General features: G+C 42.5%; 3 protein-coding genes across 7 annotated transcripts in view; 1 reads left to right on the top strand and 2 right to left on the bottom strand.

Moving 5' to 3' along the window:
- Positions 1–9,274, bottom strand: LOC121623259 (bromodomain-containing protein 3-like). Of its 2 annotated transcripts, none has more exons than XM_041960492.1 (11): positions 9,124–9,274; positions 7,483–7,818; positions 4,939–5,076; positions 4,718–4,853; positions 3,606–3,727; positions 3,187–3,498; positions 2,971–3,099; positions 2,677–2,859; positions 1,535–1,659; positions 1,170–1,444; positions 1–1,030 (listed from the first exon to the last, which is right to left on the bottom strand). In XM_041960492.1, exons 2-11 carry the CDS (start codon positions 7,675–7,677, stop codon positions 927–929), a joined length of 1,719 nt encoding a protein of 572 aa, XP_041816426.1. In that variant the 5' UTR covers positions 7,678–7,818; positions 9,124–9,274; the 3' UTR covers positions 1–926. The 2 variants fall into 2 exon arrangements, with proteins under 2 accessions (XP_041816426.1, XP_041816425.1); XM_041960491.1 differs by having other exon boundaries at positions 2–1,030; positions 2,662–2,859.
- A 466-nt stretch (positions 9,275–9,740) lies between these two features.
- wdr5 (WD repeat domain 5) lies at positions 9,741–16,346 on the top strand. The gene is made up of 14 exons (XM_041960594.1): positions 9,741–9,895; positions 10,788–10,897; positions 11,114–11,222; positions 11,520–11,593; positions 11,767–11,856; positions 12,019–12,108; positions 12,273–12,356; positions 12,441–12,496; positions 13,750–13,796; positions 13,989–14,064; positions 14,311–14,344; positions 14,626–14,700; positions 14,873–14,960; positions 15,161–16,346. The coding sequence occupies exons 2-14, from the start codon at positions 10,820–10,822 to the stop codon at positions 15,259–15,261; spliced, it is 1,002 nt and encodes a 333-aa protein (XP_041816528.1). The 5' UTR covers positions 9,741–9,895; positions 10,788–10,819; the 3' UTR covers positions 15,262–16,346.
- Positions 16,347–20,639: 4,293 nt separating this feature from the next.
- rxraa (retinoid X receptor, alpha a) overlaps positions 20,640–25,596 on the bottom strand; it is a 102,804-nt gene continuing 97,847 nt past the window's right edge. For all 4 annotated transcript variants that reach the window (XM_041960590.1, XM_041960592.1, XM_041960591.1 and 1 more), the window contains exons 9-11: positions 24,655–24,746; positions 22,579–22,684; positions 20,640–21,359 (exon numbers count right to left, since the gene is read on the bottom strand). In XM_041960590.1, coding sequence (XP_041816524.1) covers positions 21,212–21,359; positions 22,579–22,684; positions 24,655–24,746 — 346 coding nt within the window. In that variant the 3' untranslated portion in view covers positions 20,640–21,211. The remainder of the gene's footprint in view (positions 21,360–22,578; positions 22,685–24,654; positions 24,747–25,596) is intronic.

Here is a 25,596-nt window from a genome sequence, read left to right as displayed (position 1 = left end):
TATTATATGACTTTTAAATACAATGATATCATAAAAGAAATACAAATGACTGAATTTTGAGAATTCGAAAAAAAAAAAAACAAAACACCATTCTGATTTTTGAAGTTGAGTAGAACCAAAACAGCCTGGACACAAAATGAAGGCAGAATGAAGGCCGGAGAGAGAGCGAGAACGAGAGATTTCATTGCTATATATCACAAAAATGTTGAACTGACTCCAGAACCCCATGTCCAGGTTTTTGCACATCTGCAGCCTCTTTGGGTTATTTTACTAATCTCTGTTTCTGGTTAAAATTGACGAATACAATAACCATTTTCTTCCCCAAGTTGAATAATGAAATCTTTCTGACACAGGTAAAAACTGATAAGGTGCGGAGATGTGTACCTTTGTTTACCTTGAAACAATTCTTTGGTTAGTCTTCTACCTCGTCTCCCTCTGCTTTCGGATAAAAAATACTAAAAGTATGCTTCCCGCCACAAAGGTAATATCAATGCCGATTCCCCTGATAGCAGCCCCTCGTTGTCTAGTGCAACAAGTGGGTTTTAAGAAGAATATATTTAAAAACCTGCATTTGTATGATTTATTTGAAAAAGGCCCATGCTGCACTTAAACAGTACGGACAAAAAGAATGACAGACAGGATATTGGTCGCAACTCGTGTGTTATGAAATGGCGAGCCCCAGCAGCGTGACATCCAGCTATGCTGTGAATTTATAGCGTCTGATAAGAAACACCAGTGACGGATATTGCCGGTAATAAAGAAGCAAAGCGGGAAAAGCCGCAGTGAATACTAAGACACTGTCTGGCAGGTTTAGTTTTCCAGAAACTGAGCACATAACAAATACAAAAATAAGCAATGTTTAACAGTGTCAAAGAACTCGCTTTGGGGAAACAAAAGAAGAAATACATAAAAAAACAGTACAGTTGTCACGAGTCACTGTTTTCTGAACTGGAGTCACTGGAGCTGCTGGTGGCAGAATCTGAGGAACTGCTGCAGCCGGCGTGATGAGACACAGCTTCACCGCTTTTCTCTGGAGGAAGGGGAAGTAAAGGAAGCACCGTCACCGATTACATGCTGCAGATGCTGATGGCATTTAAATCTACAGTGTAATTATCATTGTAAAATATCAAATGATTCATCGGAAGTTGGCAGCAAGGCCTCATACTGACTTTGAAGTTTCTTAAACTTCTTATGCAGACAAGACTTCACGTATTGCTCCAGCTCACGCAGAGTGGACGGCTTCAGTATCTCAAAGTCAATCTCGATCTCGTCCGGGTTGGTGTCACACACTGAGGGCTCTAGCGTTTGAATGATGTGCACCACGCGGCCCAGCTTCATGCCAGGTAGCCGGTTAATGTCCAGGCTCAGCTGGTGCTTCTCCTCGTATGTCATCGGCAGAGATTCATCATTGGAATCCCAGCCTTTGCTTCGCTTCCACGGCGGCCTGAAACGCAAGGCAGAGCCGTCAAAGTCCTCTATATGGAAGGTGCAGACTGTGAAAATAAGACTTCTTCAGTTATGCAAAACATCCTACCTGGAGCTGGGGTTTGTGCTTCCTTTATGTTGCATGCTGTCATCTTTCTTGTCCTTCTCTTTTTTCTTTGGTTTAATCACCGGGACTTCAGAGAGGGCAGTGAGCTGCTCGTGAACAGCTTTAAGCTGGGCAGAGTGTCAACAGAAATGGGCTAGTGTAGTGCCGCACAGTAGCGTTAAAATATTAAGTGCCAAGAAAAGTAGCAGCACTTTGAAAACAAAAAAAGCAGCCAGGGAGCATTTTCTGCATTAGCAAGCCGGAGAGGATGCGGCATAAAGTGTCAGAATAAAGACGAGGAAGTCTCGCTGAGTGATTTAGTGTTCGCTGGGCCAGGTCCTGCCCGGCATGTGATTTATCAGTCAACAATATTCTCTCCAAACAATTGAGAGCAATCAGAGAAGGAAAAAACACTACATTTGAAATACTTTATGCATCTGTTGCCCCCTGCTGTATATTTGAGAGCCAGAAAACAAGGGGACAGAAACATTTTTGTAAATGTTGTCATAAGGTCCTGATTGAGTGCAGGCCACATCTCCTCACGCGCCTAATCTTTTTCTAAATTTTGCTCGATGTACTGTGCCAGTTATATATTGGCAAATGAATGGACAATCCTGAAGATAATTCTTATTTCAAGTGGAAATACAGCCTTGTTAGAACTGACACATACAAAAGCTGTTTACAGTCAGCTCTGTGTTACCAAGGCTGTGGTAGAGACGCATGTGCGAATAAAAAACCCACATTTCTGGTCGTAAGCAAGAACACAGCCTCTTTTAAACACTATGAAACAATTGGATGTCAAAAGGATTTTGGGACATGTGCAAATACTGCAACACCAACCTTTTCAAAAAGGTGGTTGAGAAAACATGATTACATTTATCAGATGCATGGCTGCTTTTAAACAGGAACATTAGTGGAGTATTCATTTTCATTAGCTAAGTAAACAGCTTAGTAGAAACTCTGTCTTTTTTTTTTGGAATAAGGGCAAAAATGGAAAGTGCATATAATCTATAAGGAGAGAAGAGAGTCACTAAAGTTGTCTGTCTGTCTGTCGAAGAAACACACTGGGAGCAGCAGGCAAAGATGTCACATAACAAGACTCAGAGTTAGCAATCTGTGGAGACACGCACCTGTTCTGCACCCACCTGTTCTTGCAACTCTGCAAGTCGGGTGGCGCGCTCCTCTGCTAAGTCCGATTTGTCCAAGTTGGGGGAGCTGTTGACACTGATCCCACTAAAAACTGCACTCTGAGCAGACGCGCCACTCATCGGTGAAATCGACTCCACTGGCTCTTCCGGCATCTTTGCAAATCTCGTCTCGAACACACTCTAAAGCAAACAGCCGCAATAACGAACAAATTAAATAGAAACCGGAGCCTGAAGAACTGGTAAAACTATTTGAAATTGTTTAACTATGAAGTGTAATGATTGAAAACACACCTGAAGTTTCCTGGCCTGAGTGACGACATCATGATGCGGAGGGTTGTATTCGTAGCAATTGGAAAAAATCAACCTCACGTCTGCAGCGAAGCCGTGAGCATCCAGGTACTCTCTTCCATCCATCTTTTTCTGTAAATCAAAGTCAACAAAGACAAAATCAATCAATGATCAACCACAGAGAAAACCCATTTGTTTATGCAAATACACAGTTCGTACTTTGACAGTGCTGAGATCCATGGGGTGTTTGATGATGTCATGGTAATCGTGCAGCTGCAGAGCCTCGGCGTCGACAGGCTTGTAGAAAGGCCAGGCGTAGGCTGCGTGTTTCTTTGACAGCATTTCCTTCAGGATATCGTTGCAGTACTTGAGCTGCTCGCTGCCCTTCTCACGTCCTTGTTGTGGCAACTCCTTCCTGGAGGGACTGGTGACTTGGTCTGAGTTTCGACGTCTCCTCTTGCTTTCCGATAAAGTGCTCAAACTGGTTGCTGAGAACAAATCAGCTGTGGCCTTCCGCATCAGCACTGTCTTCTTCAACGGCACAAAAAAACCCCACCACAACAATGTAAAAAATCTCCTCATGCTCTGTGATTTTAAAATAACACTGCTGAGGGTCAGAGACACAAAGGGTGACTCACCTTTGGGGAGGTCTGTGAAGACTGTGATGGCACTGAGGATGAGCTGGAGGGCAAGTAGCTGGGGCTGGGCTCAGATGTAGGTATAGCTGAAGAACCTGTGGTCACTGCTCCATTGTGCCCACCTGTAGACATGTATCAACACAAATTAAAGGAAAAGAGAAAAAGCACAAAATGCATAATGTTTTTTGGGACTAAATAGTAACACACGATATATATATTTTTTTTCTTTTTTGCTGAAATATGCACGGTGCATTCAGGGTTTTTGATTTTCTTGACAGGATTTCTGTTTTTGAACAATAAGCACTTAATATGTGTTGCTCTGTGCAGATGTTTTCCCTTCTGATTCATGAAAAGCACACATGGACCAGAGTTTCTTAGTAGCAACGAGTCTGTGCAAGTGCCCACTGCAACACTCTCATTCAGGAAACACATTAAAAAGGTGTCTAGTTCAGTTAAACACAACCTGGCAAACTTCAGACAAATAAGGAACTCATTAACTAATACTGCTGCTCTGATGTTTTTACATTGCATGATCTTCTCACACATTGACTATTGTTTCACTAGCTGGGCACTGGCATGTTCATCAGCACTCAAACCAATAGAATCCCTTTATAAAAAAACTTTAAAGACACTGAACAAAAAACCTTACTCTTATCACATCTGTAATATCCTTAAAAAGCATAGTTTTCTAAGTTTTCATAGTTTCAAGGTCTATAAATTTGCGTGCGCTATATACAAAAGTCTTCACTACTGCTGGCTGAGGCTTTAGGGTGACACTGATGTTCAAACAGGGTTAAATATGCACCTTTTACTCACACAAAACTGTAAACGGAGATAAATGACAACTACAACGACATTCACAATGTTTTGCAAGCCTGTAAAATGCTAAAAGCGAAATTTAGAGAGCACATATATTCTAAGGGAGCTCTTGATTGAACCATTTGACCTTTCATTAAATACAGGCTTCGACAGTATTCAAACTGAAAGCCTGCATGGGTCACGTGCAGAAAACCACACATAAAAATTGCTCTGAGTGTTTCCATTATCTCCAATTATTATTTGCTGTTTGGAACATGTGAAGCAGCCTGAAGCATCTGCTGGAAGTCCGTTACCTGGAGCGTTACTTTTTTTGCCCTTCCCTTTGGCTGCTTGAGGAAAGACCTCCACCTCTTTCTGTGGCATCTGGGCAACTTTTTGCAAGAAAATCTTTTCCAAGGCGAGGGCCATCAGCACTATGTCATCTGTAGGCTGGAGGACAGAGGGAAGGCTATGAGGGTTCAGGTTTCTCTGAGGCGAAGCAGCATGGTGCATTTCCAATCACGAAGCTCCTCACCTTGTTATATATGTAGCAGTTGGTGAACATGGTGTTGAAGTCTTGCATGCATTCACTTGCACTCCAGTAGTAGTTATTCTCCAGTCGTTTCTTGATGGTGCCCAAGTCCATGGGAGATGTTATTATGGTATGGTAATCCTGAAAAGAAAAAGAGTCAATGTGTCAGAAGAATGGATCTGACTGATGACGAAAAGCTTTGCACAATTCCTGCATTTCAATACTTCAGTGTCCAGTGTGTAGGATTTATGGGGATCTATTGGAAGAAATTAGGACAATCTCCCTAGTTATGTGATCACTCGTGTATAATCACCTGAACATGTTTTCTTACCTCAGAAAGAACCCTTTATATGAACAGAGGGGGTTGTCCTCTACCACAGAGTCCGCTATGTTTCTATAGTAGCCCAGAACAGACAAACTAAACACTGCATTTTTAGTGGCCACAGTTGCAATCTACAGCCTCACTGCTAGATGCCACTAAATCCTACACTGGTAACCTGAAGCACCAGACAGTTTGATACACAGAACCATCTCCTTGGAAACTGTTTAGAAAAAGGCAGGTACATGACAGGTGAATGAATGAACAACCTGTCTATCACAGCCTGACTTCAACCACTCAGATTAACAAACTATATGACGTCTTTTCCATCAAAAGCCTTCAGTGCTGATCTTCGTTCATTGTTCAATGAAGAAACACTCTCCAGTTCTGATATAACTGATGCTATAGCAGCATCTGCGTTAACCTCTTTCAGACCTGCCACTGTTGTTTTCAAACAAACACTCGCTTCTCTTGCTGTCGTCACACCTAAACCTGTAGCTGCCAGTAGTTCTTCACACGACGCCGATAGTTTTGGCCATAATTCTTATCGTCACGGAAACATGATACTCACAATGTTGATGTGCTTGGATATGGGAAAACGGCCACATTCTTCAAAATGAAGTCAGACCGGGCAAGAAACCCCAGCAGTCAAACAATCAGACAGGTTTTAAACCACTCTTCTGCTTAGCAAAACTTATACTTGGAGCTTAAGCAAAAACAAAGGCAAACGCAAATGTACTGCAGTTGTCTGCACAGTTCTGTAAAATGAGGGATTATCATCAACATTTCAGGTGTGCTGACTTTCAGTTTTACCACCAAATCAAAATGTTTTAGATAATCTGGCTAAAACGCTTGTTTACAACCTGTCTGAACATCTGACCACTCGTTCTTACCCCGTTGTTCCCAGATTTCCGCAGTTATTTCAGGGGAGTACAACATTATAATAACTGATACAAGTGATAGCCAAAACAATGGAAATGACACCCAACGTTGTAATAAACTGGAATTATTCTTTCATTAGCCAAGCAGAGAGTTTTGGTATTATTTGCCCAGGTTCTTAGATAACTGTCTCAACCCCCCAGCAGAGGTGAATGGAGCCTTGTTTCAAATTATACTTATACACAGTCTAATTTACTCTGGATAATACACTGTTTTAATAGAGACTAATTAAGAGCTAGAGCAGGGACTACTTAAGAAAAAGCCCCTATTAAATTAATCAATTAGATAACTTCCAGAACTAAAGCTTCTAATTTGAAGCTACTGTAAAGTATTAAATCATTAATAGCTGACTAGCATGTTTAGACATGTGCAATAATAATAAAACAATGCAGTAATATAGAATCAAGGCTATTTCAGCTACTTTTAGACTTCTTTCTTCTGATTGTCTGCTTTTTCTTTGTATTTTATTTTGTTTTTTCTTTTACATTGTTCTCTACCTCTGCTGCTATTTTTCTTCCCACTGCTTTCACATGCTGCTGTAATGCCCAACTTTCCCCGACTGAATAAAGTTTTATCTTATCTATTTTATCTTCATGTATGGTATAAGATGTAAATATTTAATAATATTGAGGCTCAGTGGAAGACCACGTTCCAGTGCCTCTGCACTGTGTTGTGCTGTTTAAGAGGGATGTGCAAGAGAATTAGGGGGCAACCAACACCAAACGTGAAACAAAAAACAGTGATGAGCAAAACTTAGACACCAACATCAACAGCTGCGGTGAAAGAATAACAAAAACAGAGGAAATTTAAGGATTTAGAAGAAGTTTTACTTCAGTGAAAGAAAAGACAACAGAGGACTTTTTCCCACAAAGCAAGACAAACACAGATAAGACATTTTAGACTGACCACAGACAGTTACACAGCGGGGATTGGTGTGAGAATAAAATTCACTTGGGTGTCCAAAGCCTATACACCACTTTAATATGTTCGCAAATAACATTTGTTTTTGTACACCAGAACTTGAAAAGAATGTGTAATTGTTTTATTATTTATTTTATGTGTTTCTCACTAGTGAAATCAGGACAGGTGGCTAGCTACATTAGTAATTGCTAATCCGTATTTAATGTTAGCAAAACTGTCTACTAGTCATCAAAATATATATATTTACTTTACTATTTTTATACTAACAAATAGAAAGCACTACATGCTGCAATGTGTTGTGATAAATGCTGGATTAGAAGCCTTTTTAAAAGTTTTAAGACCATTCTCAACCTTTGCAAACTACTTACTGATAGTCCAAGAGCGACTGCATCAACGGGCTGATAAAAAGGCCAGGAGAACTGGTGCCGCCACAGGGATTTGATCACTACATTCTGCATGTACCGCAGCTGGTTGGTCGCCCGGCCTGGCTTGTTGGGGTTGGTCACCTCAGGGGGTGGAGGATTCACAAGCTGTGGAGGGTCTGGGTTTGTGTCTCCTGGCATGATGATCGTGGTGATGATAATGATCTGTTGGTTTCTGTTATCTTCTGTTAACTCCGTAGCTTTCGGCCGTCAGCTCATCAAAGGCTCTCAGGGAACACCAGCCCATACTTCATTCATATTTTTCACACCAGACAAAGTGATCTGTCGACACAGAGACAGCAGAGTTACGACAGTGTGGTAGGTCAGAGATTACTCCTATGGTCCAGAAATATTAGATAAACAAAATAAACGGCCTCTACTGACAACAAACGGGTGGCGGGGACGGCCTCCAGAAAACGAAAGTTCAAAATACAAGCGCTGGCTAACACATTTAATCTAAATTTCAACAGCATGCACAGACAAAAACAAGTGAGACTCCACACCAGGTATGGATCATAACACGTCACTGAGAAGATGTTTAGACATGAATGAATGTGTCTACACTTACAGCTACAGTACATGATACTAGTCTGTGTCTATGTTGGCATGTTTTCCCACTGCTGTGATTGATTCAGGTGCTCCTGTGCACCTTTTGGACAAGCCAAGGAGTGTCTGTCTCAGTGATGACTTTTTTGATAGGCGGTCTGTTATTTGAATTGACGAACACGTTTTTCAGTGTAACTTTCCCTGTTTTGGTTGCTTTGTGGTTGACGAATGCTGATTTTAATTTGTCTCGTTACACAGTCAATAGAGTGGTGGAATGGAAAGCGAGGCTAACGTTAGCATAAAAATGTGTAGTGTTTTATTGTTACTTTACAAGGTGGATAACAAAGAAACGTGGCCAAAGGCTGTCAAGATACCGATTTTACAGGAAACACGTGGCTTGTAAGACATTTGAAGGAGGTTTGGAGAGAGAAGGTGCTCACAAATAATCGACAGTAAAGCTCAGAGCAATACATCAACCTATCCTTAACCGTTTGACATTAGCACTTTACTGGCGACACGTCGACCTTACATTAAAGCTAGCTTTTAACGCTGGACAAATCATTCGCTTCTAAGTTTTATTAAAAAAATAAGTTACAATTAATGACGCCCCAGACCTGCTACAGAGAGAGTTAACGGATACATTGAGGTTAATGTGGGAAGCTAAAACTAACTCCTTTGTTATTAACCTTGGTTTACATAGCTAGCTGGCCAACAGCTGACATGCACAGTACCCTCAACTGATAAACCGAGTCACCATTACAAATTAAGGAATAATCGTTAGCATAACTAAATTTCATCCTGCCTAACCTACTCGGGATTTTGCATACAAAAATCAAGTCGGAAACCCCGGCTTTGTTGTGAAGGGGCAAAGTTTGGCCAAGTTTAGCACAAAGTTTTCAGAAACAGCTAACGTTAGCCGTTCCCTTCACGGAACGACACCAGAAATGTTAGTTTCGCAGGGGATGACGGGAGAGTCACGGCTGAAAAAAAAGGCACAAAAATTATATAGCTACAGGAGAAACTGCTGAAGTTTTTACTAACTCGTTTTCTTAAGAAGACACGTTGGGATGAGATTTCAGGAGCTGCTCAGCGTCAGAAGCGGATAGACCTCGCACAGAAACCCAAACTGACAGTTTATTCAGCTCCGGAGTGCAGCGTTAGAACAACTCAGAAAGTGACAACTTTCTAGCAAAGACAAACCTGCTGCACTGACTCCGCTGTCCGTCCTCGCCACCCTAGTAGGCGGATTGTAAACCGGATTGTAAATGTGGACACCGCCACCTGCTGTGTTGGAGTGGATGGGAGAGAGAGAGAGAGAGAGAGAGAGAGAGAGAGAGAGAGAGAGAGAGAGAGATAGTTTAACTGCTATATGTGTGTGTGTGTGTGTATGGTGTGTGTGTGTATTGACATTAACAATAAAGGGGACACATCTTCACTTCGACATAATAAGTTGCATTCTTAAACTGTAGCATCTATCTATCTATCTATCTATCTATCTATCTATCTATCTATCTATCTATCTATACGAAACAAAATGTCAATTAATCACTTTTACACATTTTATGAAATAAGTATATTTGCCTTTGACGCCTATTGTCCCTCATTAGTTTCCGTTACCGCTGAGGGTAACACGCATGCGCACAGAAGCACCACCGCACCACATTCCCCGCGTCTCCTCGCAGGCAAACATCCAGGAGCAAGCTACGTGATTTCTGCGTTCTCCATGACCGTCTGAATAATTATACGTGTATTTCCCTTCTTTCCAGTCTTGACGAGGAGTAACAATCTGAAAGCGAAGCCGCATCAAATCCCCGTGAGTATCGGCTTTTGACTGATTCCTCATTGTTTGAATGGAGGGCCCCTCCGTGGCAGCTCAGCCAATTTGTCAACAGCATCAATGCTTTTAAAGCAGACGGCTCCACGATCAGCTCTACCATCAGTTCTCGTATAAAACCTATGGATTTGAGATTGAGGGTTTTTTGTTCTGTATCTTTTTCTGTTCGACTTCAAATCCTTAACGTTGAAATAAACAACACTATTCAGATATTTCTGTCAGACGTGACTTAGCGGCGAAGGCCCTTTGTTTGATATTTCCTCTTTTCATATCTATTTTTTAAACACAAAAAAGTCCTTAGCGTATTTACAATTATAGCAAGTAATCTTATAACCGTGGCTGACTGTGCAAAATGCTTCTGTTTTGATATTTAAACCGCAACGAGGCCAGTTAACGTCGGCTAGCTAAATGCTAACTGAAATAACTTAACGCTAGCTTACGTTAAATTTATAGTTTGAGGGGAAAGCAATCACACAGCTCGTGTCTTTTTAAACAATTAAAAGTGATGGGAAAACTGCAACCTGTGCCAGTAGATTAAATTACAGCAATTACTGATAATTACAGTGTCATTCCCAGTGGATGCAGAGCTATGACTTTTTTTGAAATACCTGCCATAGTTTGCACCACTAGCATAAACATGGGTTTAGTCAATTGAATCAGGCACATGCTGTATAGCAGAAATACACACACACACACACACTAATGTGTCACTATACGTTGTCTGGTATCACTGGGGCATGGCTGTCTCCTTTTATTGCAGACCTTTTACATACGACACTCCTCTGTTGCTTCACATGAAAGCACCGGCACTTACAGAAGCATCAAGGATCTGGTTCTGAACTCATCTCAGTATCTGTCTTCTCTGTGTCAGGATCGTACTCAGCAGATGCTCATTTCCTCACCATGGCAACAGAAGACAAGAAACCAGAGACTGACACAAAACCTCCAGTTGTACCATCAGCATCTGCCAGTCAAAGCAAGGTTTGGACTTCTTTAGTGGTGCCCGCCGCTGCTGATTCTCTTGTAGCTGCAGCCCTGTACTTGTAGGATTATTTGTAATCGTATGCAGGCGGGGGAAATACGCAGAAGTGGGATGTGGACATTCCTGTTTTTTTTTTGATGTCACTTTTGATTAACAAGTATTTGTTACACATTAGGGGGAGATTTTTAAATGTCCTGTTCTGTTTTCACTTACAGTCTGCACCCGCCAAGCCAAACTACAGCCTGAAATTCACATTAGCGGGCCACACTAAAGCCGTCTCCTCCGTCAAGTTCAGCCCGAGCGGAGAGTGGCTCGCCAGCTCATGTGAGTCCTTTTTTTCCCCCCATTTTCTCTGTCCATGTTTCCTTTGAACCACACATGGGCCACAATAATTTACGCTGCAACTAACGATTATTTTGATTGATTAATTTGCCAATAACTTCCAGAGAATGTTGAAACAATGAGCCAGCTACCAAAATAGCTAGCTATTCATTTTATGTCGGTCTATTAATTGATAAATCAGCTAATTTTGTTTTAATTTATTTTCTTATTTGGCTTTATCAACATTAGACTATTACTGAACATTGATTTATGGAATGCATGTTGATTTTGTCTTTACAGCTGCTGATAAACTCATCAAAATCTGGGGAGCGTATGACGGCAAGTTTGAGAAAACCATATCTGGACACAAACTTGTGAGTTTAACAGATTGTCATCTTTAGCGCTTTCTGCTTATGTTTTGAAAGATCGAGTTGTTTTTACCTGTATGGAGTCGCTGTAGCATGCCCGAGAAAGATGATCAGAACATTACATTGGTCCCGTCTTTGCCGTCCCAGTCAGAGCTTTCAAGTACTGTTCCTAATTGCAGGGTATATCTGATGTGGCCTGGTCCTCTGACTCCAACCTCCTGGTGTCTGCGTCTGATGACAAAACCCTGAAGATCTGGGACGTCAGCTCGGTAAGAGAGCGGATGAACAAGCACTACTCTCAGCTGAAGTCTTAAAAGCTTTTGTAACTTTATACTGTTGGTTCATCCAAATGATGAAAAAAAAAATGCATTGACTGTCTCACTTAATTGATTCGAGTTTCAACATTTCAACTCGTTTTTTCTTTCATCCAGGGAAAATGCTTAAAAACTCTAAAAGGTCACAGCAACTACGTCTTCTGCTGCAATTTCAACCCCCAGTCCAATCTTATCGTGTCAGGATCGGTGAGTACGAAGCTTTTGGGCATGAAACTAGCCGTAAACGGAGAACACATGTCGGACCTTTGTGCGAGCGCTCACTTTGAGCATTATAAGCACGTCTCCGTGCGTTTTTGAAAACGTAAAAAGCGACTACCGTTTGTTTGGGGTTTTGTGTTCTTTGCTTCCAGTTTGATGAGAGCGTGAGGATATGGGATGTGAAGACCGGGAAATGTTTGAAAACGTTGCCGGCTCATTCTGACCCCGTCTCGGCCGTAAGTTTGTTTTGATCTTTAACGTTCGAGGAATCTTCTCGATTTGAGATCCGCAGCAAGGTGATGATGAGTCTCTGCTTGCAGGTTCATTTCAACAGAGACGGCTCCCTGATCGTGTCCAGTAGCTATGACGGCCTTTGGTGAGAACAAAATTGTATCATTATTGCCTTTTTTTTCCCTCGCTGGAGCACACTTGCCCTCAGTAAGGGAACATTTGTAAGACTGACAGTGGAAAAATGTCAAGCTGTGTTCCTCATTAGCAGATAACTACTCAGTTTAAGGCCTAATGGATCTTTTAACGTCTTTGTCACTGTACGGCATTCAATCATGTACCATTAGTTCTCCCATTTTCAAAAGTTTTATTCAGTAAGAAAATGATTTGTCTCACAGTTGCTTGAATAAAAATGCGTAGGACGGTGCTTCATAGAAATTTCCTCTATGAGTAAGTGTGCACTTGTATGCACATGTCACACTATAATACTTACACACTGATCCTGTGGGATGAAGAGATTACTTTAGCTGATGCATTTTAATAGCCCACATTAACATGCATTGCAGAAATGCTAATTAGCATTGGTGGTTAGCACAGTATTCTAAAATGAGGACGCTACGCTCGCTTTGCTTTTGTATTCAGCAGTAACTGTGGACCAGCTTGTATGTTTCATGTAGTATCGTGGCGTCTGTGATTGGCTGTTTCGTTGCTCTGAGTTGACCAATAGGGGGCAGATGCTGTGATCGTGGGCCAAATGCTCAGTGTGTGTAAATGTGTTCCACTGAGCTGAAGAGCAGGTTGAAAGATGCACAAACCTGCTGTAAAGGTTTACGCGTTTCCAAATGTCCCATATCTTAACACTACATGAAAACAATTCCAACGCTGTATTCATTAAAATTGTATTACAAATGTAATAAGCCTGCTGCTGTCTGTGTCTCTGACAGCTGTTGTGTGTCCAGACACAGTTCAGTTATCATGAGGGCTTTTAAAAAAACAAGCCCATCTGGTTCGCCCGGCAACGCTCCTCGCGGTGCGTGGTTGTGTTGTCGCGCTCGATCCGTGGGAAGTCTTTCTTCCACAAAGGGATAAATGTTCTGCTCCACATTTCTCATCGCTGTCTTTCACTGCTGCCACTTTTTTCTCTTTTTTTTTTTTCTTAATCCTGATTCCGTGGCAGCCTTACAGTTTTCCGAGACTAAACACGAACACTTCCCACGTGGAAGTGGAAGTCAAATATTTGTTGAGTAAATATCTAAAAACGTGCGGCGGAGGTGGATGACCTGCTTCTCAACATCTGTCTAGTTGTGTTCACGTGCTTTTTGTTTATTCACTGTTGCTGAACAATGAAATATTTTAATAACCCCTAATTAAATAATGCTTTTGTTTTTCTGGCATTCCCAGCCGAATCTGGGACACAGCATCGGGCCAGTGTTTAAAGACACTCATAGGTAAGATATCCCTGAACGCGCAGAGCTTTCAGATTCTCATCTCATTTCATGTATTAGAGGATAAAAGGTGTAGCTGATAGCGACTGCAATTTCTTATCTTAAAAGGTATGATAAAGTGGACTGTATCAGGTATTTGGATATGATTTAGGCCTGTTTGCGTGCTCACGGAGCTCTTGCTGTCGTTTATGTCAGATGACGACAACCCTCCTGTGTCATTTGTGAAGTTTTCCCCCAACGGGAAGTACATCCTGGCTGCTACACTGGACAAGTGAGTATTGCGAAGCTGCAGTTGAGTGAAGTCGGTGCTCTTTTCTTTTGAAAATCAGTCATTACGCTGTTCATCAGCTCCTTCTTACATGGTTTTCACCAGCAGATGGTGGTATAACACTAGAACAAGCTTTCAGCCGCTGCAGGTTTATATAAACAGGATGTACACGGGATGGATATGATTACAAGATTACTGGTTTTACGTGGTTTTTAATAACAGCTGCTCTGTATTTGTTCACTTTCTCAGCACGCTGAAGCTGTGGGACTACAGCAAAGGAAAGGTAAGATCCTTTAACATTTTTAATTATTAGGTTACTCTAATATAGCAAAATACGTTTGCTTACATTTGTGTTCATTTTGATAAAAAGTGTAATTTAATGTGCATCAGCCTCATGTTCACACGTAGTTAAAGATATTAAGACACAGCAGCTTCACTGGCATCTTCTTCATGAGATTTGTGTTGCATTAGGGGATTTGTTTGCTAATACATACCTTAATACGCCCGTTGCTGATGGTTGTGCTCGACAATTAACTTTTCATTGTTCTTCCTCCAACATTTCAGTGCTTGAAAACGTACACCGGACACAAAAACGAGAAGTACTGCATATTTGCAAATTTCTCTGTCACCGGCGGAAAGGTGAGAACTCCGAAGCACACGCGACATGTAGGGTCTTTTTTTATTCCTTTGGGATTCGTCGTTTGAGCTAACCTGGTATTTAATGCCTCACGTGCACATTTTTTTTCTCCATCTACTTGCGTTTTACCGCGTTTGAAATGATTGACGTGTGGTGGCGGCTGCTCTCTTGCAGTGGATCGTGTCGGGCTCCGAGGACAACATGGTTTATATCTGGAACCTGCAGACAAAGGAGATCGTGCAGAAACTGCAGGGCCACACAGGTGCAGGAGACACACTGGATCTGACTTTTTAAGTCTTAATAAGCCAAAAATGGATTTGACACTTTGTCCCGATGCAGCCTCAGCTTAAGACAGATATTTCTGGCTGCGTGGAAACAAATTGCATTCTTGGTGTAACATATTTCTAAATCTTTCATGCACTTCTCAGCACTGTTTCAATCTTCCCTCTCGCCTCTTTTCAGACGTCGTCATATCGACTGCCTGCCACCCAACAGAGAACATCATCGCATCTGCGGCTTTAGAAAACGACAAAACCATCAAGCTATGGAAAAGCGACTGCTAAGCCCTGTCGGATCTTTTGGGCCATTCATATTTCGTTCTTGTTTTTTTTTTTTTTTTTTTTATACTTTTTTTTTTCTACATTTTGTTGTAAGAAAAGAGGACTTGTTTTCTAACAGAGAGCTCCTGCGGGACGCAGAGGGCTTTCAGGTAATGAAATGCAGCAAAGCGAACCAAATGAGACACATCAGCCACACACAGTATCAGCCGAGTCGGTCCTGCAGTGGACGCGCTCCCCATCTGAGATGTTCCATCTGTCTGCTAACGTGCCAGATTTTTGTTGTTGAAGTAGGTGACTGTTTTTGTTTTTTTTATACTTTCCAACAGTGTTGCCACTCACTGGTGCTTCAGTATTTCTCACACTGCGTTAACCTCGATGTCACTGCTTCATACCGACTCATACATGCTCTTGTAGAATACATGTAATGGATATTTGGCCTTTCTACGGTTTCTTTCTCCTTTGATTTGTGTAATTGTGTAGCTCCGTCTAAATGACATCAAGCCTTTAGATTAAAAAAAAAAAAAAAAAAAAGGAAAATCAAAGGATCAATTTGTCTGTTACTTATTCACGTGGCACCACAATTAGTGTTTTTCTTTCCCTTAGTGTCAAATTCCAGACCTCAAGTAAGCGCTGTGTGCGAGAACAGCATATATTTTCTGATTTCTTTAATTCTTAAATTGAATTGAAGTTCGAAGTTTTGGGAAGTACGAGAACAAAGTCAAGAATGCCTCAAGAAAATGTAATACATGTCTCAGATTAAAAAAAAAATCCAGATGTTATTAATATTTTGCAGTCCTACTGGGCCTTTGGATGCAACCCCCTCCTGCTAAACATGCCTACAGTTTACGACAGTGACCAAATGCAGTTTTGTCTTCTAGGATTTGTACATATTACATTGACGTGTTGTGCTTTCATTATTTGAGCTGTCTTTGTTTCTTTCTGTTCCCTTCTGCTTAGCTCATACTGTAGTTCTGCACACAAAGCCAGCGGCGTCTGTTCTCTGTAGTCAACCTGGATTTTGTGGATTATATGTTTGCATTTGACAGCTATAACCTGCGTCTTAATAAAACCAGTTTTTATATGTTTCACGCTGCCGAGTCATGAGTGAACGTGCATCTTCAACATCACCACAGAATCGTCTGGCACCAGCGGAGCTCACTTTTAAGTTTTTTAATAACCGTTTTTTTTCTGCCCATGAAAGATAGAACATCAGAGAACAACCCACAAAGAACAGATGACAAAATTCCATCTCCTTAAAAATAGACAAAAATATAATGAAAGACATTCCCGCCTTGCAGCGACAGGTTGAAAAATGGCAAAGTAAAGGCGACACAGTTACCAAGGTGCCAAAGCCAACTGCTCCTCTCACCGTACATTTTCAATCTGAAAATTGTCTCTTGCCTCGCTGAATAAGCTTTTGCACAACATATACAACAGCCCACAGAAGAAAAGGGAAAGAACAGAGTACACAAGCAAGGGATAAAATTACCTTTGTACAAAAATAGATCTTTTTCAAGTGTTTTTTTTTCTTTTTTTCACTTGAACATTTTACTGTCTATGCAACAAAGAAAGCAGTGATTGTGTCACAAGCTCAGCTTTTCCTGATTACACTTTTTGAACATACAAATTGCTAAGCAACACACACATTTTGGAGGGTTTAAAGTCTCAACCTTTTTTTTTTTTTTCCTCATTCACATGTTTTTTTTTTTTTTTTGAGGTCCCATAAACTGCTGAGAAGAAGCTGGTTCTTTTGAGTTCAGAGCTGCTGCGATTCTGCTGGTTGATCAGGATTGATTCTATAAAGTCAGGGTCAAAAATGCAAAAATCCTCAGAAGTCTTTTATTAAATTCAAACTCTGAGTTGAAGAACACCTAGTGTGGAACAGTTTGGTCTGAAAGACTTGTCTCCCTCTTTCAATGTTGGAAATACTCAAGGAACAGATCTGTCGATATATATTTATAAATATATACACATATACATATTAACAAAATATAGCTTTAGGTTATAAAGCATTCGTGTAGGTTATCATTCTATGAGGGTGATCCTTTCTTTATCTAGTCAAGGAGATCCTTGTCTGGTCATTTCCTGCAGGGGAGTGAGCTCGCACATCATCCACTTTATGGCTTAAGATACCTGCGGTCACACTAAGAGGAGACATCAGACTTCAGGGAACTGGAGGATAGTCATTTCAAACTCGGGTCACCCAGTCGATAAACATTTCATTGCTGGAAATCTGCTTTTCTTGATTAACATTCCTCTTTAAAAGAATGAGTATATCTAGCCCGATCCTGCAGAAAAATCTTAACTAGTGTTTCTTTTTGCCAAAATGCTTCAGGTGAAAAAAAAAAAAAAGAAAAATGTCCTTTTTTATTTTGTTTTAACAGACAAACAAGCTGTTGGGTTTTTTTCCCCCAGGATATAAATACTGTAAACTGAGCTCAAACTGGCAGTCAATACTGTCACCTGGATAACACAGGCCACCTCCATGAAACTGCTGAGATGTAACACAACAAGCCATTCGGTCAAACTGAGGTTATTGCTACTTCTTACAGTTTTAACAAGCGCTGACACTGAGGTTTTGTCTGATCAAGAGGAACATCGATGATAATAACGCTGTGAGAAAGTGCCTTCTTCTTGTCTCGTTAAATACTTGTAGAAAAATTCAAGTAATGTTGCAGCGCCGCCTGTCTTCCACCAGAGGGAGCTCACGGCTCTCAAACAGCCGCCACACCCCTCGCTCTCCTCTTACCCAAACTGCTCCCTGACTGGAAAGTAAATGTTGTAGTCCGGCTTCAAGTACAGTATGTGACATCTCAGAGCTGGCATCTGAACTGACTCTTTTTCTCCACGAGGAAACCGATCACTGGGCCCCCGGGGATCAGTTTCACAGAGGTGGAATAGCATCTGCAAAGTTACCCCCAAGTGGAGGCCCTTCTGTGAAACCGGACCCAAATCATGATGAAAAATTGACACGTGGTCATTGTAGCAATGGTGTCTTAGAGTCTATGGAGTCCTGATGGTGCCACTAGAATCACTTTCAGACGTAATAGTTTTCAATTAATATGTTGACAGATTGAACAAAAAAAAATAAAAGCTCCGTTTGTAGATCAGAGGATGAAAAACAGCCACTAAAAGCTCCTGTTGCTGCTACATTGGTTCACTTTAAAAGGACCAGTGTGTAGGATTATGGGGGTTCTATTGGTAGAAATTGGTTACAATAATCATAAGTATGTTTTTTTATTAGTGTATAATCAGCTGAAAAAATAAGAAAAGCTGTATTTCCGTTGCCTTCGAATGGGCTCTTTATACTACAGAGGGAGTGGGTCCTCTACGGCGGGGACCGCCATGTTCCTACAGGAGCCCAGAACGGACAGACCAAAAGCCGACCCTACAGAGTGCCTACTGAGTTTTTAGCAGCCACTCTGGGTCCTCTAGGTGGCGAGGGGTGTTCAGTTGGTTGCACTGACCTCACTGCTAGATGCTCCTAATTCCTACACGCTGGACCTTTAAATGCTCGAAATGAAAGCCGTCACAAACTGGACAGGAAACTGTTAAGAAGACAAATTCATTGTGAGAAAAAGCAGTATTATAATTCACTTTTAAAATTCAATTATTCTTTAACCCTTTGAAAAGAATAAGGAAACAGCATTATTAACTGGCTAATTTAATGACGTTTTTTAGAGTTTTCTTATGCATAATTGAAACTCAAATCTCATCAATATTTTGTTACAATACAATGAAAGTACGAATTGATTATAATTAAACACTAAAAAATGATGATTGAAGTGGCGTGTTCAAGACTCCATACACCTCAGATATTAATTATCGGAGCTCATCACAGGATGATGAAAACACAAAGGTTTTTTTCTGTCAGGTCCAGATAGCGTCAAGGTGCTGGAGGGTGGTGAATTCGCAGGTGTAGCAAGAAAACCTGTGACTCTCTTTTAGTCCTGTTTTCATATCATGTTGTTTAACATGACATTAAAAATTTTCCATAAAACATATTCAATTGAGGGGTGATAGCTGTTTGTTTGCTAGTCGAGGGTACAGAATCAAAATCAGAAAAGTGGGGGGGGGGGGCGTTACACCAGGAAAATATTACAGCAGGCCCACACCTAACAAACACTTGTTGTAAAAGGTGGCAGACCTGCATAAGCCACACTGACATGCACCCGCTCTGTGAACAATCTTTGGAAATGCACTCGATGCATAGTTTTGCAGCAGCTGCAGCATTTAGAGAAAAGGAGAGGGGGGGGCAGAATATGGGCATAAAGCATATTTATACACAACATGGAGATATTTAACATTTCAGTTCGACTTGAATGAAACGTGGTTGTCCAGAGAAGTGCAGAGAGAGCAAGTGTGTGTGTGTGTGTCCCTCCGAGGAGGAAAACAATTGGGGCGTTCCTGATTGGGCCCGGAACAAATTCCACCTCAGGGGTCATTTACATCAACATCAGCTCTCCGTTTGGGAACCCGACTCCGCTGTCATGAGGTTAAGTGCCAAGTAACAAACAAATAAACAAAGAATGGCTCTGCTGCAACGACAAGCACTTCTCATGCATACTGTAAATGGTTAAATGAGCGTCGAGAACTGAAGGTCGGAGGTGATGGGAACAGAGGTAATTGTGCATCGCTGCTGTTAAGATCAAAACTGAAAATAACGTCAATACTGTATATGGCTGTAACTTTCTGTACAGGTAGATATGAGGTGTTTCGGAAAAAAAAAAAAGAAAAAAAGCTAAGGCCCGCCGCGTTGAGCAGAGGGATTTCTGAGTGTGGAGGTGTAAATGGTGTGCTGAAATTCACATGAAATGAGAAGTGAAGGGACGGAAAAGGAGCTCAGAGGGCGGCCATTTTTTTCCCCAGCCATCCGTGTTTGTTGTGATCACCTGCGAGGTTGTAACAGAGGCCAACTGCTGTAGTAACTGAAATAGGATGACTAAAGCTGTTCCCGGTGCCTGCTGGTAGCCTTTCAGCGCAGCATGTAGCGTGAAGCTAATGTGTGGCTACCGTGCAGCAGCCTGCGTCCTCCTGTGTTTGCAGGAGGACTGCACAGATTGTACACAACAAGCTCTCCCAACTCGCGCTCCATCCGTGAAACTCAAGGGCTGATTAGTGGACTAATACGCCGTCCTCCCCGATGCTGCACAGTGCTAACAGAGTAAGACATGGTTTTATTCGTTGGAATTGGGCAGAGACCTGAGGTTTTTAGAGCACTTGCAGTCTTGTTAACCCACCTCTGAGTTCTACTCCAGAAAGCTCACACTTCAAAAAAAAAACAAAAAAACACAGCTAGTGCAAGACCTGACGTGTTCAGTCGAGTCAGGCAGGAGTTCCTTTAAGCAGACGTGTTGCCCCACCCCCGCCGTCCCCTCCCCGAAGTAAGTTCAGTCCTGAAAGAGAGAGAGAGAGTGCTCAGGTCCAAGAGTAGACAGCCTGAGGCTCTCCCAGTCCACGATTGTCCCGATCACAACGCTGAGTGTCCAAATATGACATCACCGTTTTTTTTGTCTTTTTTTTTTATATATATACCTGCAAGCTTAACTGTGGGTGTTAAAACCTGATCATCTCTGCTGTTTCTTGTCAAGGTGCAGGAAAAGCAAGGATGAAAACGATGGCTCAATACGTTTCTTTTGTCCTCTGTCCGACCTTATTTCAGTCCACTGCTGTCACTCGTGTTGCCGTGTGATTTTCATATATATATATTTCTTATTTATATATTTTTACAAGGTATAAAACAGACCCATAGACATGATGAATTCATTGTTTTGAAACACATCAAAGGGAGAGGAGGGAGGGAGAAAGGGAGAGGTTCTCCGTTCAAAGTCATCACGTGATCCGTCCCTCGCTGGAGACGGGATTTTGAAAAGGACCCCGCTCCCGATCCGGGGCTGGCACGGGGGAGGAGGGCGGAGGGAGGGGGAGGAGGGGAGCTCGAGCCTCTCTGCTATTATGTCATTTGATGTGGGGCTTCTAGCATCTCCATGAGGAAGGTGTCGATGGGCGTGTCGCCAATGAGCTTGAAGAAGAACAAGTGCTCCAGACACTTGAGGCCGATGGAGCGCAGCGCCGGTAACCGCAGCAACAGCTTGGCGAATCTGTCACAACACAAGACAAAAATAAGACACCAAGGCCGAGACGGCACGATACGTCTGTCAGGAAGAGGGAGGGGTGGGGGGGTGATCCTGAAGAAAAACAATCCGAGGACAGGCTACGCCGACAAGGGTGTGCAGCCGCCTCGTGCACCAGCCACCTGAATGAGCCAACCCGTTCTGGGGCGGCACGAGCGAGTGATTCACCAGGTGTCTCGTACTCACTCGTTTCTCTGTTCACGAGCGGTCCGGACCTGTCCTGTGAGTCACGTACAGACAGCCTGTCTTTGTCCACAGGGGCAGAATCTGACTTGCTCATAAAGCATTACAATGCTGCGATCTGAAAGAGCTCTGAGTTTAAACTCAGCAGCAAAATCAACGAAAATAAAATACACGACACATAAGCTTAGTGCAAAAGTCATATTCCGTCCGACATATCAGAGTCATCACGGCTGCCAAGTTACTGACATCTCTGAGAGTTGTTTTTAATTTCATTGGTATATTCTGGCAGGGCATCTTATGGGCTCCAGCTAAGTGGTTGTTGGGAAATCTCTCTGCCAGCTGCAGTCAGGGGCTTCGTGCAGGTTGCTGTCCAGGTGAACAGAACAGATTATAACAGTTACATCTGCTGACAGTGTAGCACTGTCTACTGTGTTATATTCTGTCGTCCATCTCAACGACTGACCCCTTGACCACCTCCCATCCAAGTAATGGACCGCCTTGCTTTTTCTTTTATCTTCTAGCTATAATCTAGCTGCTGTGACGACACGTCGTTGGCAGCAGTAATCAGCAGTCAGCAGTATACACGACTACTGACGCTGCTAAATTTGTTCATTTTTTTGTCTGCTGATTTGTGACAGCAGTACAATCTGAAATCCTCTGTGCAATATATTTTTTTTTTGACATTTTTTGAATGAAACCTGCCCACAACTTGAATTTAACACACAGATTTATGTATAAATTCAGGGGTCAACCTGTGTCAAATCAATCAATCATCTCATCATGAATCAATCTCATCTGATGAGCAGGGTGAACCCAAAGCTCCGGTATTGATGACACTGATAGTTTATGCCGACACTGGATGAAGTAGCCTTGTGGCGGCGTTTGTGGATTGGAGCTTAGAATAAATACGAGTTCAAGCCATCCTCTTTTTGTATTTCTCTGTCTGTGGACTGCAGTTTATCTCAGATCAGTTCTGTGCATTTTCTTGCGTGTGCATCCATACCTGCCAGGCTGCTCGGGGTACTTCTGTTTGCAGTAGGCCTCTAAAGACGCGTACACTTTCTCTCTCAGGGCTTCTACCTCACTGGGGTTGGACAGACCTTTCGAGTCTGTGGGGACACACACAAGAATGATGTCAAACAATAACCAACAATAACAGCAAACCTACCCGTAACAGCAGAGAGGACAAAAACTTGTCTTTTTCTATCTAAGAGTCCTGAATCTGTGGCACATTGCAGCGCTTCAGGACGGACAGCAGAGCCTTACGAACTTACAAGTTGAGCTTTAACCCTGCAGGCTCACTGTGGACCTGTGCCGCCACATTCTGGGTTCATCCAATTAAGACTGTAATTTCCAAGCCGCGCTAATTTACGCTTCATCGGAGGACTCATCTTTGATTAACAACACAAACACGTCAGTGATTAACATTTCTGACAAACAAAGCATTGCACAATTGACGAACAATGAATGAACATTTGTTGTTAATGGCAGGACTCTCTATCACGCAGTGTGGGAAAGGAAGGACTGAGGGTCTTTTTTAGCCTCCACCACCCCACACACACCTCCTCACCCCCCCAAAACCCTGATTCGCTTTCTAAGTCAGACCAGTCTAGTGAACCCCTAATTAACAAGGAATCAGGCTGAGAAGTGAACCGGGGCCAGTGGGCCTGGATGTGGCCTGAACAAAATGTGCAACACAGAGGATCAGTGTGTCTGGGGTGAACAGATTCACAGTGGCCCCCAGAGGGACGGAGGAAGGCTCCCACACTGAGTCATTAAAAACCTGGGTCACAGTCATGGGTTGGTTTCGTGCACTTGGGTGCCATGTGGGTGAGGTTTAAATACAGAACAGTGCACTGACAGCAGGAGGGACACCGTGGCAAGACATGGGCCGCTGTCTGAGGTTTTCTTTGGCCAGATTTTTGCAAGAACATGCCATAAAAACAAATCTCCCGAGGATGTCATATTAAGAAAAGAAATGGGAATTCACTGGTTTGCCTTCAGCACATTCATGAATCAAACATGCACTGCGTCAGCTGTTTTATTTTGTGCTTTCTACCTAAGCAGATCAGTTTTACAAGTCACAAGAAACTCTTAATTCCTCAAGAGAAGTCCAAAGTTGAAAGTCAAGGCAAGTCAGAAGCCTGTTCTCTCCCAGTTCTCAAGCGACAATAATGAGGTCGAGCTGAGTCCAAGCCCAACTCCGAAAGTGACCGTCCACCTGAAATCTAAAATTTGAGTATCAAACCTCTTCAGCGGGCTGGACAGGTAGATAAAACACATGTAGTTTCCTCACTCCTGATTGGATTCAGTCATTTACAAAGGCTCCCGATGGTAACATGTTTTATTTTTTCCTGCATAATCCTTTTTGCCACCCATATGCTAAGTACACTCATATGGCTGAACACACTGCCTCCGTGGCCCGCTATCGTCCTCCTCCGGGCTGTAAAGCTCCACCCGAAGACGTGTATTTATCCACATTTTGGTAAAAATATGACTATTTGCAAAACACTCTGAATACTGATGGGCAGTGGAGAAGGGGATTATGCGGCATTGACAAGTTCCCATGGATGTTTTGGTACTTTCCCTCCTGCTGTGAAAAGTTGTTGCCATCGGACTCACTTGTAACCAAATTCAGGCTGCGACAATAAAGGAGCTACAAACCCTGTACAGCCAGCCGTCAGGCACACTGAAGGAGGAGGTCTGATACGCAAATGCAGATTCTAGGTGGAGCATGAGTCGTATTTCACTCTTGAAGTATTAAGGTCAGCTGAATGTCCTGCAGCACATAAAGATCTATGCGATTGAATAACAGCTGTGATTGTTCTCCCACAGCGATCACACATTGGAAATATGTCGACATGTCTGACACCTCAAGTTACAAACTCAAATCAAGGCCATTTTATTACTTTTTTACGCTTTCAGGCTTTCAGACATTTCCCCGATTGTCAGCTGATGGTTTTGGTTCAAGGCGAAACTGAAACTGGAGTTAAGAGTGTTGGGCTGTACGTCCTCCTTTGAAACACCTCCTTCTTTCACCTGCCGCAGCGAATGAAAGCTCACATGCAGCGATAGTTACCTGGGTTGAAAAGGACTATAGCTCGAAGGCACCCCAGTTCTGTCTTATCCATCTGCATGTCCCTCATCTTTGACACCAGCTCCGTGAGCACTCTGCACAAAAGGGACACACAGAACAACAAAGTCAGAGATGTGGCTCATTCAGAATCAGTGTGTGCAGTCCTTCCTGGCTCCCGGACCGTTTCTGCGTTATATCAGACAAACTAACGAGCGCCAGAGAGGTTAAGATCACAGCGAGCCGTTTGAGTCTAATTGGCGTATTTTTGGAAATGACACGCCGCCATCCATGTGAATTATCCAGGCTGGGACATTCGAAATATGGCTTAACTACTATCCAGCTTAAATCTATTTAAAAAACAAATACACACACAAGCACACGCTCAGCCCACATAGGCACAGTCAGGATCAGCGGAAAAGTTTACAACCCTGCAAAGTAATTATATTTAGTACATGGTTTTCATAAAGGGAAAGCCGCAGAGTAAACACGAGCTGTAACCGAACACCAGCACTCCCACTGTCTGTGAGTGACATCACTGGTGGGAGTGTCGGCGCGTGGAGTCGCTCGAACTCCTCACCCCTCTTTGACTCGGTCACACCCTCTCCTCGGCCGCTCTTTATTTTCCCTCTCACTGCGTCTCCCCCCCGATCCCCCCCCCTACTCGGATAGTAAAGTCAATTGTGGCTCTTAGCTCATTCTAATTCAATTTGCTCCGAGGAGGAACAACACGGCCAGAAAAGGAAAGAGGAGAAAAAAAATAGAGAGAGAGAGACAAGACTCAAGTGTTTAAGTTAATCAGCCTCTTCATTCGAGCGGTGAAGAGAGAGAGGAGTAGATAAAGAAACTATCAGTTCTCTGCATCTTAATGCTCGCCACGGTTAATGACCAGAGATGGAATATGTCCTGTGGCTGTGAACGCTGATGACTGAGCGCAGAGGCTGGTGA

The sequence above is a fragment of the Chelmon rostratus genome, chromosome 19, assembly GCF_017976325.1.
Source record: "Chelmon rostratus isolate fCheRos1 chromosome 19, fCheRos1.pri, whole genome shotgun sequence".
Classification (NCBI taxonomy): Eukaryota; Metazoa; Chordata; class Actinopteri; order Chaetodontiformes; family Chaetodontidae; genus Chelmon; species Chelmon rostratus.
Note: the sequence above shows the minus strand (reverse complement) of the source record. Positions and strands in the feature narration are given on the sequence as shown.